Source organism: Natator depressus, chromosome 4 (assembly GCF_965152275.1).
Source record: "Natator depressus isolate rNatDep1 chromosome 4, rNatDep2.hap1, whole genome shotgun sequence".
In the NCBI taxonomy this organism is placed as follows: Eukaryota; Metazoa; Chordata; order Testudines; family Cheloniidae; genus Natator; species Natator depressus.
The window spans coordinates 10435246-10454643 of NC_134237.1; the positions used below are offsets into that span (position 1 = coordinate 10435246).

General features: G+C 41.1%; 1 protein-coding gene across 1 annotated transcript in view; it reads left to right on the forward strand.

Moving 5' to 3' along the window:
* Positions 1-19398, forward strand: part of GTF2E2 (general transcription factor IIE subunit 2) — a 61107-nt gene that overhangs the window by 24718 nt on the left and 16991 nt on the right. The window contains exons 3-5 of the mRNA XM_074950383.1: positions 7841-7932; positions 8604-8711; positions 10681-10863. Of these exons, the coding sequence (XP_074806484.1) occupies positions 7841-7932; positions 8604-8711; positions 10681-10863 (383 nt within the window). The remainder of the gene's footprint in view (positions 1-7840; positions 7933-8603; positions 8712-10680; positions 10864-19398) is intronic.

Sequence of the window (19398 nt, forward strand, 5' to 3'; positions counted from 1 at the left end):
ATTAACAGTGAGGTGTGTTAGTGATACAGTGGTTGTTATTGACATGATTTAGCTTTGAGCTGGAAGACAGTGAGTCAGAGCATGACATTTGAAATGTTAATACCTGCAGATTTCTGTTTCTATTCAGTATTATATTTACTTACAGTAAACTGTAAGTGTGCCTCAGTCCGGTAGATTAAACAGGTTAATAGGAAACAACATTGCTGCCTTTGATTTAATTCTTGGACAGAGTCATTGCATAATGTGTTTTTTTTTAACCATAAATTATCAGTTGTGGAGATAGAGGTGCTGTCTAATTTTGTTTTACTGATCTCTTAGGTCTGTAACCATTAAGATTTTTTTCTTGGGTAAATTTCCTTCATAGAGAGGATTTAAAAAAAAAAATTTAGTGATACAAAATAAAGGCGACTTGCTTTTGTTTCTTTTTTTTCCAACTTCTCAACTGAAGTTTCGGGAGAGGGTCTATTCTGTTATACCTGGATTTATACTATGTAAGCTCTATGATATAATAAATAATATATAAAACAGTTATTTAATTAGTTGTGTGTGTTACATTTTCTGTTACTTCAGCTTCCTCTTTTGGTCCATGTCCTTCTTCTTAATCTGCAGTGAAGTCATAATCTTGGAGCTATGATATGACAATCTGTTTATGAATTTTTGACATGGCATTCATTTTTAGGGTATTATGCTTTTGTTAGACCTTAGCAAAGCTCCTGTTTTCAAGGTAAGTCTCTAGAATAATTAGCAAATGGGTCAAGGAAATTATATATGAAAAACAAAAAAAAGTAAACACTTTTTTTTTTAAAACTGACCATTTTGAAAGTTTGTTTCACAATCTTTTTATAAAGTGACTTGCAAATAAAATTAGTACATAACTGGCAGTGTGCCAAATGCTTCCTGCCTCTTCAGAAAGGCCACGATGGATAGTGTGGGTGTATTAGCAGACTGAGTTTTGAAACTTAATTTACAGTTCCCTTTAAAGGAGCAAGGGCATGCTAAATTTAAACACAGTGAATATAACACATTTTCTCTGAGTCTGCCACTTATGTGATAACCCACTTTCTGAGTCTACTACCTACTTACTGTGAATGATTGGTCCTTAGCAAAAGTCTCAAATACATTTCCTAGACTACAATAGTGTGTTAGACTGGATCCACAGAATATCTCAGTGCTAGTTGTACTCTGTTGTGGTACCTTAAGTAGGGGGTAAAATAAAAAACCTGACCAAGACTTTCAAAATAACTGTTGATTTTGGATGCCTTAACTTTTGGATACCCAACTTGAAACATTGCTTTTCAGTGGGTGGATGCTGAGAACTGGGTTCAGATTGACTTTAGTAAGAAAATAAGTTTCCATTTTCTGCTTATGGGAAAACGTGTTTTGCAGATTGTTAATGTGTGCTATGGCTTATAAGAAAGTATCCACCAACAATAGAATTCCCAGTTGGAAACCAAACCCTCAGAAATGGTATTAGAGACACGTAGGCCTTGTCTGTGCTACTAATTTTCCTAATGGCCATTCCTATGCTTCATTTGTGCAATCATCAGTCAAAGCATTGGTGGAAACAGGGCAACAGCATTTTTAACAGTGTGTTGTCTAACCCTGTTTGGAGCACTTAAAGACTTATTTTTGAGTTTGGGAAGGGCTCTGCTGGAGTGAATTAAGGACTGTTATAAAGCAGTAGGTTACAGATGGAGCTGAGGTGAATCTCCCTTTCTGAAGTGCCCTGTGTTTAGAGAATCATATCGGTTTATTAATTTATATTTTGTCAAACAAAGATTGTGTTAAAAATCACTTAAGGTTGCTTAAGTGCATATACCAGCGACCAGCCGGAAGAAAGACTGGAAATTGCTATTTAAGTTCTCATATACCTGTTGCGACCTATAACTATAAGTTTGACTTTTCTACATTCTCATCCACCCCACAGATGACTTTTTCTTCCACGCAAAATGTGTAGTGTTTAACTCTAGCCATGTGAAGTGTTTAGAAATGGTTATTGACTAGTTATTTAAAATATTAAATTGGTGAGTGTTAACTTGGAGTCTTTATATCAAGATTAGATAGCTTTCTAAAAGATGTGGTATGGTTCAACCTGTTAATATTCAGGAATCACTGGGTGAAATTCTCTGGCCTGTGTTATGCGGGAAGTCAGGTTTGGTTGACATAGTGGTTCTTTCTAGCCTTAAAATCCATGAATTTATGGGATAGTGCGTATGGAGAGACTTTTACTTGATTTTTTTGCGTGTGTTGGTTGGTTGATGAATTTTTAAGTAGAAATCGTTTTAGTTTGTTTATCTTCTGGGGACTGTGGCAAATGGCTGACGCTACTGTGGTGGGTCCTGCACTTTTTCTTGGTGTGGTGGGTAAGGGTGCTGCCCCTTACCCCTATTCTTGGGTGTTGTGGGCTCCGCTAGTGCCCCAGTGGGGGAGAGAGAGAGGAGTGGGGAAGGGACCCAGGTCTGCTCTCCTACTCCGGGTCCCAGCCCCTTCAGTTTTGCGGGCTGCTTACCCTCTCTCCCCTTGGGTAGGGTTTCCCTCAGTCATTTTTGCCAGTGGGGTCCCTAAGTCCTTTGCTCTGCTTGGGCAGGGTTTCCCTTCCCCTGGTCCTCTGGCTAAAAGCAATACTCCTCCAAACTCTAGTCAGCTCTGCTTCCCTCTCTCTGTCTGACTGAAGCAGCGTTTTTTAATTAGGTCTTGGGTGGGGCCTTAATTGGCTCTGGGTGCTCCAATTACCCTGAAGTAACCTTTCCCTAGTCCACAGGGAATAAGGCCTTGGTCATCCTAGGGCTTATATACCTCCCAGCACCCAATAAGACCACTCTGCTGCAGTGGTCCAGGACCTGGGCAACCTGGTGCGGGTGGAGCCCTGCCAAGCTGTGTACTCAGTGTCCGCCTCCGCCTGGGTCAGCTGGGTCAAGAGCTCTGGACTGATGGTCGGAGCGCCCTCCCACCCGCGCTTCAGGCCATTCAGTGGGGCACGGGTCCATTGCTCTATCTCGACTTTTATCTTTCTGCCACGCATCCTTCTCTGCTGGAGAACTGGCACAATTTGGAGGGCAGGGTAGTTGAGCAGTTGCAGAGGTGGGCAGGACTGCTCCGGTGCCTCTGCCTTCGGGGGAGGCATTGGTGCTCAATCAGCTAGTCCTGTCCATGCTCTGGCACTGGCTCAACACCCTGTGCCCAGCCCCGGGGTTCCTGGCCTGGCTCCAGAAGCTGGTTCTGGAGTTCGTTTGGCCAGGACTGCACTGGGTCTCTGCGTGGTTTCTGCATCTTCCCCTGGAGGAGGGAGGACAGGGCCTGGTGTGCCTGTGCACTCAGGTCCATGTCTTCCGCCTCCAGGCCATGCAGAGACTCCTTTGTGGTGCAGGTAGCTTGGCGTGCAGCACGCTGGTGCACACCTTCCTCCGCTCCCTCTGAGGGCTCTGATATGACCAGCAGCTCTTTTATCTCCATCCGAGAGGTCTTCCGCAAGACCTCTCCAAGCTGCCGGTCTTCTACCAGGACTTCCCTCCTCCGACCAGGTCCGTGGCGGCCACCGAGGGGGCAGATCTCCTTGCGGAGCCCCTGCTACACCATCTTCATCTTCATGTGGCGAAGTCGCCCTCGGTGCGCCAGAAGTTGGTCCTGTTGGAACTTACCAAGATCGGAGACCTCCTGGACTGCGACCGGGAGGACTGGGTGGATCCCTATGCGCTTGGCTGGCTCCTGGGGCTCTCCGCCTTTGGTACCCCCCGGCACGTACTTCGGGAGGTGGAGGCAGCCTTATTGCCCATTTGTCGGTTTTTCCTCGAGCGGGTCCTGCGAGAGGGTATCGCCTGCCCGCCCCTCACCCCAGGCCCTCTGGATCTCTTCATCGGGCCCCTACCCCGTGAGCTCTCTCGGCCCCCATGCCTTTGTACCGCAAGCCGGCTGCGCAATTTGAAGCCGGTTCACTTCCGAACCGCGCCACAGGACTATCTCTACACGGTCGTGCTCCACACTCTTCATTTCCCCACCCTTGTGTCCCACCCCGACACCAAGTGGCGGGACCTTCTACCAGCTGCAGAGGGTGAGGGACCGCAGTGGGCCAGCCTGTACTCCATCCTGGTTCCACAGCCCGCCGGGGACATTAATTGGTGGCTCCTTCATGGAGCCGTGAGCACGGGTGTGTACCTGGCGTGGTTCAACCCTCTTTCCGACACCTGCCCTTTTTGCGGTGTGAGGGAGACCCTGTCGCATGTCTATCTGCAGTGCGCCATGTTGCAGCCCCTCTTGCGGCTCCTCCAGAACCTCTTGTTGAGGTTCTGGCTGCATTTTTCCCCACGCCTGTTTGTTTATGCACACTCCATCTGTGGCCCTATGAAGTCGCGGGACCACCTCTTCAACCTCCTCCTCGCCATGGCCAAAGTGGCCATTTATAACACCAGGGAGAGGAGGCTGGCTGAGGCAAAGACACTTTGCTCCCCACATGCTGTGGGGTGGGGCACCATGATAGACAAAGAATGTCTGCACCAATGTGTCATCGCAGAGCCATTGAGCTACCCTGAACAGCTATGAAGCAGTTATCCTGAGTAAGGGGAATAACTCTGTTTAATTGTAAAAAGTCAGAATTGGTCTGTGTCCAAGATAAGAATGGGCATGCACATTTGTTTGTGAGCTCCTGGAGTTGTGGGACCATAGGATGAACCTTGACCACAGAGTTTACATTCTAGGGAGAAATACAGACAAAGAATCCGGGGAAAGGAAGAAATAAAAAGCAAAGCCATGGTGCGGATATGTTCTTCTCTCATCCATCGCTGATGGTGGGTTAGTGCTCTTCCCCTCCCCCTCCCCCTCCCCCCCCCCCCCCGGAATCTGGAGGCAGTCTGGTCTTGTTGTTGGGGCCTCCAGGACTAAGCCCTGTTCTTCAGCTCAGGCCAGCAGATTTTCTGTCTCCGGCGAAGGACCAGGTTGGTGGTGGTTTCTGCCAAACGTTTCATTTAATAACTTTAATTTTTATTCATTTTCATAAAGTAGCGACTTATCTTTCCTGCTCCTCTCCTGGATTGAGTATTTGGCAGCACGGTAGATTCAACCACCCAGATCTGCCACTGCAGCATCTCTTCTTTGGAGCTCCTCTGGCCATGCTCAGGCATGGCAGAACTGTTCTGCAAACACCAGACTAAATCTAGGTGGTGGTCCCTGTGAGAGACAGCATTTACAGGTTTTAAACAATAACTTCACGGCGGCAGTGCGGGGGGGCAGGTGTCTTGTAGACCAAGAACCAGGGCCAGAGTTCAGGTGCTTGGTGCGCTTGGCCTCTCCAGCCCGCTAGAATTTAATAAACTCGCAAAGATTAGCTTTTTAAAGCAAGCTGTCTCTTCAGACTTCTGCACTGGGAATGAAGACATCACCTTCACTCCAGTTTACAGTATTTAATCTCTTCTTATTAAGAGTTTGTATTGATAGTTAGAGATTGGTGTTGGTCCAACTTGTTTTTAAAAACATTCACTGACTGGGATTCCACAATCTCCCTTGGAAGCCTATTCCAGAGCTTAAATTACCCCTGTAGTTAGAAAGTTTTTCCCAATATCTAACCTAAATCTCCTTTGCTGCACATTAAGTCCATTACTGTTTCTCCTGCCTGCAGTGGACAAAGAGAATAATTAATCACCTTCCTCTTTATAACAGCCCTTAACATATTTGAAGACTGTTATCAGATTTACCCTTGGTCGCCTTTTCTCAAGACTAAACATGCCCAGTTTTTTTAACCTTTCCACATAGGTCAGGTTTTCTAAACCTTTATCATTTTTGTGGCTCTTCTCTATATTTTCTCCAGTTTATCCCCATCTTTTTCAAAGTGTGGTGCCCCAGAATTGGATGCATTACTCCAGTTGAGGCCTCACCTGTGCCAAGTAGAACGGGACAATCACCTCCCATGTCTGATATGTGACAATCCTGTTAGTGCACTCAAGAATGATTTCGCAACTGCATCATATTGTTGACTCGCATTCAAATTGTGATCCACTAAGTCGTCCAGATCCTTTTCAGCAGTACTACCATCTCGCTAGTTATTACCCGTTTTGTCAGAGTGTATTTGATTTTTCCTTCCTACGTGAAGTACTTTGCCCTGGTTGTTATTGAGTTTCATCTTGTTGAATTCAGACCAATTCTCCAATTTGTCAGAGTAGTTTTGAATTCTAAACCCTAACCCTAAGCAACTTCTCTCACCTCAGTATCATCCACAGATTTTATAAGCATACTCTCCACTCCAGTAGCCAAGTCATTAATCATATTATCTCTATGATTAATTTTTTTCATATTAGCCACTTAGCAGCTGCTACATATAAACAGGAAATTGCTCATATATTTCATTCTTAATGAACTAAGGTGGAACATTTTTTCAGATGGTTCAGAAGTTTGCTTCACAGTGTCCAAACTTAATGGAAATCTGCAAAGTATAGGCAGTATATTGGCTCTAGTTTACCAGAAGGTAACAAATATCAGTCTGAAGAAAAAAGAAAAGGAGTACTTGTGGCACCTTAGAGACTAACAAATTTATTTGAGCATAAAAATAAAAACGAAAGCTTATGCTTAAATAAATTTGTTAGTCTCTAAGGTGCCACAAGTACTCCTTTTCTTTTTGCGAATACAGACTAACACGGCTGCTACGCTGAAACCTATCAGTCTGAAGAGGCATGCTGAGGGATTGTTTCATCTATAGAAACTAGTAGCAATGCCATTTGATTCTGATACAGTTGTTGGACTTTGCTACTGCGATTGATTTTAGGTTGAAGAAGCTCGGGTTAGAAGCCACATCAGAATAGAGAAGGGCATAGGTGCTGGAACTAGGAGTGCTGGGGGTGCTGCTGCACCCCCTGGCTTGAAGTGGATTTCATTGTACACAGGGTTTACAGTTTGGTTCAATGGTTCTCAGCACCCCCACTATGAAAACTGTTCCAGCACCCCTGGGTAAGGATTGAAAGTTGGGTTTCCCCCTTGATCATTTCAATTCTAAAAGTCCCCTCAGTGAATATGAATAATGGGACTCTGTGGTAATTAACTTGTGGCTTTTGTTAATGCCTTGATAATAATTATGCTTAAATGTTACATTATGAAATTAATATTGAGTTAATACAATTACTGGGGCATGTGTATAGAACAATATTTTCACAAATTTAAACTTTGTTAATTCTTTGAAACAATATTTTCATTATCTTGGAGGGATAGCAAAAAAAAAAAAAAAAAAAAGACTGCAGATCCATACCACATTATGGGTTTGATCGTGCAGTGTCTTGAGCACTCTTTCCCTGATCCAGCAAAGTACTTTTGTTTGTTGATAAAATTTCAGCTGGACCTATTTTCAGAGCAGGATATGAAACTGAATCTCACTTTACTTGCCGTATAATCTTGCATACATTTTAATTGGTATTATATTGCTTGCGATTTTAAATTAAAATTTCTACTCCTGGCTCACAATGTCAGGGCATATAGGTACCATTCAGTCACGTGGGTGGGAATGTTGAGCTTGCCTGCAGATGACATTCAGTGAATACAATTATAGTTGTTTAAAAGTTGGTTTCAGCAAAAAGTCAAAAATGAGGTATTAAGCTTAGGAATTAAAATTTACTCCTTTGGTATTGATTTTTGCTTGCCTCCTCTTTAAAGCATAAATCTTAACATTTCTGCACTTGCGGAATTACATAGGGACCATATTTTCATTCACAAAGAGACATCTGAAAGGGCCCAGGTCTTGACTTCTGAACTATGTTTACTTTTTATTTATGGTTGTAGTACCAAAAAGAGATGCATAATTGAAGCAGGGTTGAGTGCAAAACTAAAAATCTGTTTCTGAAAACATGTTCTTTTGCTTCTTTTGCAGACCACAGCAATGGGTCATTTAACTTGAAAGCCCTTTCAGGAGGCTCTGGCTACAAGTTTGGAGTCCTTGCTAAGATAGTGAATTATATGAAGGTAGAGTCATTTTATTTCAAGTATAATTTTTCTGAAATGTTTATACTTATTTATCCACTTGTCATCTCAGCAACATTAATATAAGCTGTCCTTTCATTGTAGCACTAATATTAAGAACTGTTATCAGACACGCAGAACTACTTGTTTAATGCCAAAAACATCATTAATACAAAAATTGTCATTGTAAGAATCCATGTTTGTATCCAGTGACTCCTACTTAAGTTTGCTCAGTTTAAAAGAAAGAAGATGGTTGAGAGTCTGCTGACATAAACCAGAGATGAGAACTGGTCTACGATTCAGGAACCATTTATGAAAAATTTCTTTCAGGGCTACTTTCTTCCATATGTTTAGGAATGTCAGCTATCCTTAAATTTATAATTTGACTCATTTCCTGTCAACAGCTTTCATTTTAAGTGCTGTCTTTCATTGTAACAGACATTATACATTCATTTTCTTACTAAGCTTCCAGAACAAAATTTTGAAGATTCCAGTCCTTGAATTAATATTTATTAAAATACTGTGTATCATGACTTTTTTATTTTCAATTAAAACAGCAAATCCTGGGGGGTGGGAATTGCCATAACATGCTGCCAGTCTTAATAAATTGCTGTAGAGTTCATACTTTCACGAAGTACCTGCAGAGCTCTAATAGATCATATTTATTTTATCAGACGCGGCACCAGCGTGGTGATACACATCCATTAACTCTAGAAGAAATTTTGGATGAAACGCAACACTTAGATATTGGACTCAGGCAGAAACAATGGTTAATGAGTGAGGTAAAGAAAACAAATTTTCAGACTCTAACTAATGACCAGTAATAATAATAAAACTGAACTCATATACATTTGCTTAATGATAAACTCTGTAATATAACTGTTCTGCTAAAAATGTTGTGTCCTCTTTACTTGTATTACTTCTCAAGAATCACCCAGTGCTGTAGTGATACTAGCTCTGAAACTGAAATTATTCTAAAATTGTGAAAGATTGTAAAAAGAGTCATGTGAAGAGCATTTACTAATCTTGGTATAAAGTTAAATAGTTCATTACTAATGCAATACAATGAGCCAATACTTGTCAAAGAATCTTAATATATATGTTAAATGCAAAACTGCTTCAGCATTTGAAGATCTTATATTAACCAAAGGGGAAAAGTTTGGTTAAAATAATATCTATAGATTCACAGTTATTTACTGGTCAAGAGCTTCAGAATTTTCATAGTATTTTGGTGAGCTAAGGGGATGGAGTGGTAGCAGCAGTTGGGGATTTTGGGCAGGGGTGTTAGGAGGTTACTGTTTTGTATATACTTTTTCCTTTTATGGAAATAGAGTATTTAACCAAATTGCCCCCATCCTCCTCCTCATAACCCACTTTTTACCTCATGAGAATGAATGTCTTTATGGTCCTTCAGTATGCTTTAGCAAAGTAAAATTCCATAAATTGCAGTGGTTGGAGTCTTGTGTCTTTGAATGTAATCTGCAAAATACAACACTGTTTTTCTTCTTCTGCTTCATTTATGAGTGAAACATTGCTTACATTTTTATTTAATACCAACTAACATAGACGTATAGCAAGAAAACAATCAGTATATATAGTAGTTACATTAAAAAGACAAGATATAATAAAAGTAGTGTAGCTGTAACAAAAATATCTTGCAACATTCCACTGGCACTAATACTCCTGCTAAATCCCAGAGATGTGCACCTGTAGGGTAAAATCCTGGCCCAAATTAAGTCAATGGCAACTCTGTTGAGGATTTCACCATTAGAGCATTATCATGTAGATGCTAAGCTAAGAAGAAAACACTTTGTTAAATTATTATTGCATTTATAAGTGATAATAGAGTGTGAACAAAGGCTCAACAGCATGGTAGTCTAGTAGGCTATTAACAGGCAAATTATGGCAGTTCACTTCAAAACTTTGGTGGTTTACATAATCTCTTGAGAATTTGGTAGGCTACCAAAGTTAGTTAACTTTTTTATGATAACTGTGTGTTCTCCCTCCTTTCTTCTTCCTGTGTCTCTTCTCTTTCTCCTTTCAGGGTCAGGCTGGCAGCTGCAGAAGAAACTAAGTAGGGTTGCTCTCTCTTACAGAAGAACTTCCATTGTGGTACTGGCTATGAAACAGGAACGTATCTTTATCATTTCAATTGTCCATGAAATCCTGTTCAGTTTCACTCTGAAGTTGCCATCATGGGTAAAGTTCTTCTGTGCAGGAGGTCTGCTCTTCTCAATTTCTTCTGCATCTGCTGGTGCCGGTTGACACCAGTTGGGGAAGACTGACTACAGATTTGTTCATCCCAGGGTAATGTCTTTCACATTTGTAACCTCAATATGAGATCAGTGTGATACGTTGGGTAAATAGTTTGTTTGCATTTTATGTCCAGAAAAATTCATATTTTTGTATCCCCTGGTATTTTTATTCCTCTAATCTCCTTCCAAAAAGGAGCTGTGCAGCTTTTTCTAACACAGCTGCCACAAATGTCTTTATGGATCTCCCAGTCTAAGGTGCATTGTATAAATAGTGCTTAACCCTCCTCTGTAAAGTAAAAAGTACCATCATGATGAATTCTGCCTGTACTGGATCTGAGATCCTGAATCCCAAGTCCACTTCCTAATCGTCATCGTTAATTGTCAGCTACAATATGTTGCTGGTGTGCCGTCATTGACAGATGACAAGTTTGTTTAGTTAAATATACATATACATGCATGTTTTTTCTGAAGTTTAAAACTTATGTCCCTATTACAGGCTCTAGTCAGCAATCCCAAAATAGAAGTTATAGATGGGAAATATGCTTTCAAACCTAAGTACAATTTGAAAGATAAAAAGGCTCTGCTCAGGCTCTTGGACAAGCATGACCAGCGGGGGCTGGGAGGAATCCTTCTGGAAGATATTGAGGAAGGACTGCCAAATGCACAGAAAGCCATAAAGGTAAGTAACACTTGTGACTCACAGTTCAATCTATTTGTCTTATCAAAGAGTAGGCTAGTGGGTGACTTGATCACAATGTGTAAGTACCTAGATGGGGAATAGAAATGTGGTGATAGAGGTCTCTTCAATCTAGCAGCCAAGGACATACCAAGACCTAATGGCTGGAAGTTGAATCTAGACACATTTAGACTAGAAATAAGGGGCACATGTTTAACAGCATGAATAATTAACCTTTGGAACAATTTACAAAGATTTGTTGTTCTCCATCACTGGAAATTTTAAAATCAAGTCAGGATTTTTTTCTAAAAGATCTGCTCTAGGTCATGCAGGAATTAATTCAGGAAGCCATGTGGCCTGTGTTATACAGGAGGTCAGACTTCACAGTGGTCCCTTCTGGTCTTAAAAATGTCTGAATCAGTTATTTTTTTTACATACTGTAATTTTACTTCAAGATACTGCAGTGACTTATCTCCATTCTCTGGTAAACTCATAGCAGCCGCTTCACTTTCACAAAAGCAGACTTGGTGGAGTGAAATGCAAAGCCTATGTTAATCAGTGAAACAGCCTTGCCTGTCTATTGTAGTGTTGCCAACCCTCGAGGATGGGCCTGGAGTCTCCTGAAATCGGCATCCATCTCCCGGCGACTACTGAAAGCAATCCAGGAGATTTTAACAGGCTATTTTAAGAAAATGACATTATGTTATGGGGGGCAAAAAGAAAATATCCTGGAATAGCTGCAGTCAGAGTTGGCAACCCTAGTATTGCCACGTAGCCTGATCCTGGTCAATAGGAATCGAATACTCAACTCAGATCTGCTTTTTTCAGGCTCAGGCCCCTGATTAGTTACTAAGGCCTTGTCTACAAACAAACTTGCACCCATTTACCTTAAAGTGTTTTTAAATTGGTTCAGCTGAACCTGTGCAAATTTGTATGTAGACACTCCTATTTTAGTTTAATTGTGGTTTATTTTGATTTAGCTTAATCTGGTTCCTTAATCCAGTATTATGCATTGTTCTCTATTAGCTGGTCCATAGAAAGTAACAGCTTGATGCCAGCTATTGTAGTTAATCCTTTAGTTCTAGTGCTGGAAGTCAGTGCTGAAGGTCCTGGGTTAAACAGAATAGAATTTTTTTTCCTTTTAAAAACATACATAGGAAATTACATACAAAACCTTATGTTAAAGAAATGTTTAGGCTGCAAAGTCAAAACTCAAAATGCCAAAATTAAGGTGGCCTGTGCAACCTCACTGCTGCCCATATGCAAATGGATTATGAGATAGTATGCAATCATGTAATTAAGACTGTTTTTTCCCCCGGACCTTCCTTCCTTCTTTGCAAAGGATGGGCCTGATCTAAGCATGAATCAGGGTTGTATAGTGAATGAAGAAGTTGTTTGTATGACCCCTACCTTGTTTGTGGATAGAAGTTGGAAGATGTGTAGTGACTGAGGCAGAGGGTTGCAGGAAGAGAAAGGATACGGAGTGTCCGCCTGGAGAACTGGACTCATCCCTGACTCTGCCACAGAATTCCTGTGGCCTAGTGGGCAAGTCACTTATGCCAAACACTTCACACATGACCACTAATTATGAGTTTATAATTTTCTGGATGCCTTGCTTGAGACACCTGGGTCCTTATTTTCTGAAGTGCTGAGCACTCACAACAGATGGCAGCTGAAATCAGTGGGATCTGTGGATGTTCAGCACCTCTGGCATCAGAGCAGGATGGTCTGGAGGAGTGACCGTAATGCTGGGAGACTTCTGCCACTGATTCACTCTGTGACCTTGGGAAAATTACTTGCCTCTCTCTTTCAGTTTCCTTGTGTATAAAATGGGATAGTGCTACTTTACCCTCCGATCACCTAGGAGTGCTGTGATGACTGATTAGTTAATGTCTGAACGTGCTTAAGCAGAGAAATAGAAAATTACCTCCTACCTAGAAGTCCCTCATTTTACTAAATTCCTCCTGCAACATTTTCTAGTGCTCTCTGGGAAGTGGAGGACCAAGAACTCTGAGTTGAACTCCACTCCCTGTCTTTCAAATTGTTAAATGTTGTCTACCGAAGAATGTAAATCAGTGACCAATTCAAAATAAAACTCAGAGCCTTTAAAACTACATATTGATATGTCATCTCACGAATTACGTATAAATACTGCCTGTATTCTAAAGATCAAGTCTTTTGGGGTGGTGTTCCAGAGCGTATTCTCACTTCTGAACAGTTTCCTGTGCAGGGACTTACTTCCTGACAAAGTGCTTGCCGGCTCAGGAGTGTCTTTGTTACATTAGAACACACTGAAGATGAAAGCCCTTGTGTCACAGCCGCTGTTTGTTGAAAACCATTCTCCTTTCTCAGTGTTTTCCCACAGAAGTTGCCACAAACATCCTGTGTAGTGTAGAATCTGATTAAATCTTTGCAGGCTCTGTCTTTGGAGTGCTTATATTGTTGTTTTTTTAATTGTACTGACTGCTGCTCTAGGATCAATTTTAAATTAAAGTTTTCATCCATCCAGATTCATCCTAGGTGTTATCTCTTCTACTGAGGATCTTTCCCCCACCAGTGTGAACATATTATTAACTGACTGTTCTCTTCTCTTGCTTTCACTGTTCTTAGTGACCTGCACAGTATTGCACAATGTCCAGTTCTGTGGCATCCCTTACACACTGCATCCTTTACTGGACTTTTTTTCCAACTGTGAATTGGTGTCTTACCACACCTTTCACAACTTTTCTGTCGTTTGCTATTTATAAAGGTTCTTTGGTCTCCCACGCCCTAGTTGTGTACTGTTTTTACATTATGCACTTACTCCCATTGCTCCTTTCAGTTTGTCCATCTCATCTTCACTTTGTCAAAGTTGTCAGACGTGGTGTCCATTTTGCTGCTAACATCTAAGTCTCATTGCTGCTTCCCTATAATTTCTTTCGTTCTCACTTTGTTAAAGCTTTCACTAATGCAAGATCTGGTAGGTGTATGGCAGTACTCCAAAAAGAACCTTTTTTTTTTTTTTTTAAGGTACGTATCCTACTGTGACATTATCCAGGATACAATCTGGACCGTTGAACAGCTGTGTCCCCACAATTCTCGAACCTTGGGTGCCTCTTAAACTGCTTCTCTGTGAGAGCAACCACTGCTGGTCTGCACACACAGCCTCCAGCATTTAAATCACTCCCAGCTATACTGTACGAGAGCTATGACCAGCCACCCATGAATTATACTATGGACAACACCAGCAAACTCCCAGTCCCAGACTTCCCCCCAGAAATGTGTATCTTATTCTGCCCAGCACCCTCGTGGACAGTACCAGCTCATATAAAGTCCATCATTTCATTAATAGAAAATGATACGCACAAATTTTATCTCAAATAGAGTTTCCCAAACACACACTGGTTTAGATAAAACAAGTCTATTAATTTCAGAAAGATAGATTTTAAGTGATTACAAGTAATGAGTCATAAAAGTCAGAATTGCTCACAAGAAAATAAAAGATAAAACACAATATCTGATTTAACAAGCTAAATGAATTCAAAGCAAAGGTTTCTCTCACCACATGTTTTATCAGTCTTACTGGCTGGATTTCTTTCAGCTAGGACCCCTCCCCTAGTTCAGAGTTAATTTCCTTGTTCTTCAGGTGGTGTTGATGCCAGGGGCAGAGAGAAAGGGAGGGGTATTTGGGGGCATCTGTTCCCCTTTTCTTATAGTTCTCTTTTTCTTTGAAAATCCTTTCCACCTGAGGTTCAGGAGACAAAAGGTCTGTGGGGAAGGGAACCTCGAGCTATTTCTTTGCCAAAATGCTGATTTCTTGCTCTCACCCTTTTTCCTGCCGAAGAATGTCCACTTAACCAGGCGATAATCCATTTGATTTTGTTGACACCTGGCTGAGGCATTGGTTTGCCTTTTGTCTCTGAGGAACTGGCTTGTGGCTGCGTTTCTAAACTTGGAACATGTCTCAGTAGTGTTATACAGTAGAATCTTATAACTTTATGTACAGTCTTTCCACATACATTTTACTAGGACAGGAATGATCAGCAAATTATGAGTTTTCAAGTGATACCTCACAAGGCATACTTTGTACAAAATCCATCATAGTCTTGTAAAAAGGGTGAACATAGGGATACAGACTGTCACACCTATACACGCCCACATCCATATATCATTTGAAAGCTTATGTTATGTACATTTAGATGAGGTATGATGTGGAGCTGTCAAGTGGTGCAGTAAGCCTTTAGGTGAGGTGAAACAATGGTACCCAAAATGAGACAGTATCATTTTTTCATAGTTCCAGAAACACTGCAACAGGACTGTGAATTTTCACTGTTTACATTAATTTCAACACCTTAATATTAGAGAGATAGAGTGGGTGGGGGAATATCTTTTATTGGATCAATTTCTGCTGGTGAGAGAGACAAGCTTTTGAGCTTACACAGATCTCTTCTTCTGTGTGGCTTGAAAGCTTGTCTCTCTCACTCGCAGAAGTTGGTCCAATAAAAGATATTACCTGACCCACCTAGTCTCTCTAATATCCTGGGACTGACATGACTACAGCTACACTGCATACAACACCTTAATATGGTGTTTATTGGGGTCAAAGCTACCAAGTGACAAAGAATTAAAATATTTGTATTGGTTTTGTTTGTGCAAGTATTTTTTAGAAATGATGACACTATTTAGCATGTGGCAAAAATGGCAAATATCAATGTTTTGCAGTATACTAACTCGAAATGTTTTCGCATCACATATTCTTAATTGTCAAAGTGTTTCACAAGTGATTATAATAGTTTTCTATATTTTCAATTGAAATTTGCTGACCAGATGAGTCTCCCTGAAGGTTGTGCACCAGCAGCAGTAGATTCCATGCCCATAGTTTGTACTACATAGGGGGTCAATATAAATGTACTTGAATTCCTAATGTAATGCTTCCCCATTCATAAGTTTGTATACATACAATATAGCATCTCGTCTGCCTGGTGGAAGGTTTTATTTTGTAATTGCCTATGCATGCAGTACTAGCCTTTGAAACGTTCTAGAAACTAGATTTTTAATTCAGTGACACTTATGCACAGGTCAGTATTAGTATTAGAGATGGCAGTACACAGCTTCAGATTATGAATATGCAAAAGATATGAGAGAAAGAAGTGGCCTAATAAAAAATAGTGAAGTCAAAGACAACAAACAAGTCCTTACTTCTGCACTGAAGATGGATGAAGAGCATGTTACAGCTCTTACCAACCATGTCATCAACAATGTGACAAAACCCATTTGACCCTGAATCAGATCCAGAAGTGCTTATCGACATATCTACTGGACTGCATGTAAGATCAGATGATCAAGAGTCTGCTGAAAATAGCAGATGTTGGTGAAAACCAAATGGAGAGATTTACCAGAAGTATACTTGATTCTGATGGTTCAGGTAGCTTCTTCAGCCTAGTCAAGAAATTGACATCAAAATATTTGTTGACATGGCCAAGAAAACCAAAATTATGTCTGGCAAAGGAGGGACAATCACAGTAGCTATCAGTCCAGAAATTGTGTTCTGCGGAGCCCTGTACTTAGTAAGATGCAGAGACGATGTTTCAGTGGTAACTGTTCTTAGACACAGGTTCAACTGGGTGACTGTGTCCTTCTTGCATGTTGATGGAACAATGAGAGGAACAGACAACGCTGAATTAGGGCATCATCTTGAAGTTCAAGTTGAAAAAATCCATGAGCTAAGAGCATGCAACAAAGAAACCACAGTGTGCATCAGAGATGCCATGGCTGTTAAACAATTGATGGCTGGAGACAAATTTCACATGTGATGAATTGGCTGCTGAGTACTTGAGGCAGGTCCAAAGAATATTTGACAAAGCTAATTCTGTAATCAAAGTCTTTGACAGATGTGACAATAGTAACACTGTGAAAACTGCAGAAAGACTGTCTCAGACAGATGGTGGCAGTGCTGTGGAATGTGGCTAATGGTGCCACATTGTGAATGTTGCTAGTGTTCCTGTTCTTGGAGCTCCCATGTCAGCTGCACGAGCAGGCAGTGCAGCAGTTCGCTTCAGCAGACCTCCATGTTATTCATAAGAAAGAGCACAGGCTCGGCTCGGTGGCGACGGTGCTTGGCCAGGTTTATTGTCAACAAAGCACAGTACCGGCACCCCATAGGAGCTACAGATATGCTAACGTTTGTGCCTGTGACAGTGGTATTAGTTCAATCAGGACACCAGGGTCCTGTCCCCTAGACCAGCACAAAGATGCCCCTCCTATGGCTTCTCCTTTTATGCACTGGTACAAACAAGTTACATATTACATTCCGTATGCTTTTCCTTATTATCCTGTACCTTGTACCTGCTAGTATGAACAAAACCTCCGCTTCCATTATCCTGTCATTCCCTCCTTATCTTACAAGGAATCTGTGTGCCCCTGTACCTTCTCCTAGGAATGTGTTTACACAATTACTTGAGAACTCTGGGTGTTCCTGTACTATCCCCTTAGGGCAGGAATGTGCTTACTTGGTGTTAACTAATACCTGGTGCATTGCTATTTTGCCAAGGCCAGGCCAGTTCTGGTTCACAGCCTTTGATTCATATGATTAGTTATATCTACGGCTCCAGCAAGGCCTACAATATGTTCTAAGGTTTAATGCAAGAAATTCCAGGTGATTGGTGGATGCCGTGAGCCTCCATGGAAAAAAATTCTAAACGTGGCATCCAACAAACAGTCGCTTATAAATTTCCTGTGTGAGTATATGGTTCAAAATGTACCTGAGAGTGTGGGAGCACTCCCAGTGCACATTTGTTCTTGCTGGAGGCTTTTCCAGTGGCGAAGTTGCAAAGTCTATCACCAGTAGAGGTGTTGAATCCCTGTACAGTATAGTACTCAAGAGGATGCAGACACAAGGATGCTTCTGCGTGCTGTATGTGCCAGGTGGCTTTTGGGTCTCTTGACGCAGGTTCGTTTGACACCTTGGCAGGGGTTAGACTAGATGACCCTTGTGGTCCCTTCTAAGCCTATGGTTCTATGATTCTATTCACCATAGTAATTAGATGCCTAGTAATTAGATCACCTGATGCAGATGTTTTAGTCCTTGTTGTTAACTACTTTCTGAAAATGGAACAAATACTTAACATGGATTGAAACAAGTGCCATTACCAGCATAGCTGACAAGCATCCTTTTATAACTGTGCATGCAATTTGTGATACACTCCTGATTCCTTCAACGTACTTCCTGATGTATGTATGTTAACAGAATGTAACTCTGTCTCATCCCTATTTTGGGCGGGGTGGGAATCTGTTGTTGCCAAAACAGAGGGATCTTACCACTTCAGAGATCTTGCCAAATTGGCAGAGAGTGATTGACAAGCCGCGATCTCTGCATCAAGGAAGTTGGTAGCAGTGCTGTATGACCAGAGCTAGAGAGAAAAGGAGACTCGCAGAGACCTGAATTGCTCACACCACAATTCTAGCCATCAAAAAGGACAGGTCACTGGCCAAGCTCTCACTATGTGAGGACAGTTTGACGGGCCTGTCAAAAGAGTAAAGATTTGGACTTTGTACATAGGTAAACCAGACATTGGATCACCATTGCAACATGGACGGAAAAATATGGATGATGATCTACTTCCTGTATTCTTCAAGGGCCGAGTGGCATCTGAGCTTCTTACAAGACCTTCTTTGTGCCTCTGTCAGTAGGGATTGCTGCACAATCAGCTGTCAGTAGTTAAAACAATTTTCCCTGCACAGCAGTCTGTGAGCTGAACCCTAAAAAAATAGGGTACCGTTTGAGTGGGCAAAATCTCTTCCTGCATTTTGAATAGCTCTATGTCAACAGATGATCAAAAGTTTATGGTGGGCCTTCCTGCAGAGTAGTTTAGTGGTACAGTAGAATCTCAGAGTTACGAACACCAGAGTTACAAACTGATCAGTCAACCACACACATCATTTGGAACAGGAAGTACGCAATCAGGCAGCAGTAGAGACCAAAAAAAAAGCACTGTGTTAAACGTAAATTATTAAAAAAATAAAGGGAAGTTTTAAAAACTTTTTTTTTTTTTTTGACAAAATAAGGAAACTGTTTCGGTGCTTGTTTCATTTAAATTAAGATGGTTAAAAGCAACATTTTTCTTCTGCATAGTAAAGCTTCAAAACTGCATTAAGTCAATGTTCTGTTGTAAACTTTTAAAGAACCAATCAAAACATTTTGTTCAGAGTTACGAACATTTCAGAGTTACGAACATTCCCATGGCATTCATAACTCTAGGGTTCTACTGTAGAATTAAGCCTGGGGGTTTTTTTGCTAGCAGTCAAATTTTGAAAAAATTCTTAATATGAAGATTTTTTTTTTTAATATAATGACTTAAAAGACAGTCACTTTGATTGTGTTTTATTCAACACATTGTTCACTAGTAAGCAGAAAGGAGCATTTTGGTATCATAAGGACATCAATTTCAAATCTAAATCTACAGAATTAAACCATTCCTGCCATCTAAATACTACATAATGTAAGAGAAATGTCTTTTCCAGGTTTTTTGAAGCTTTTTCAATGCTTCTAATGTTGTGTGT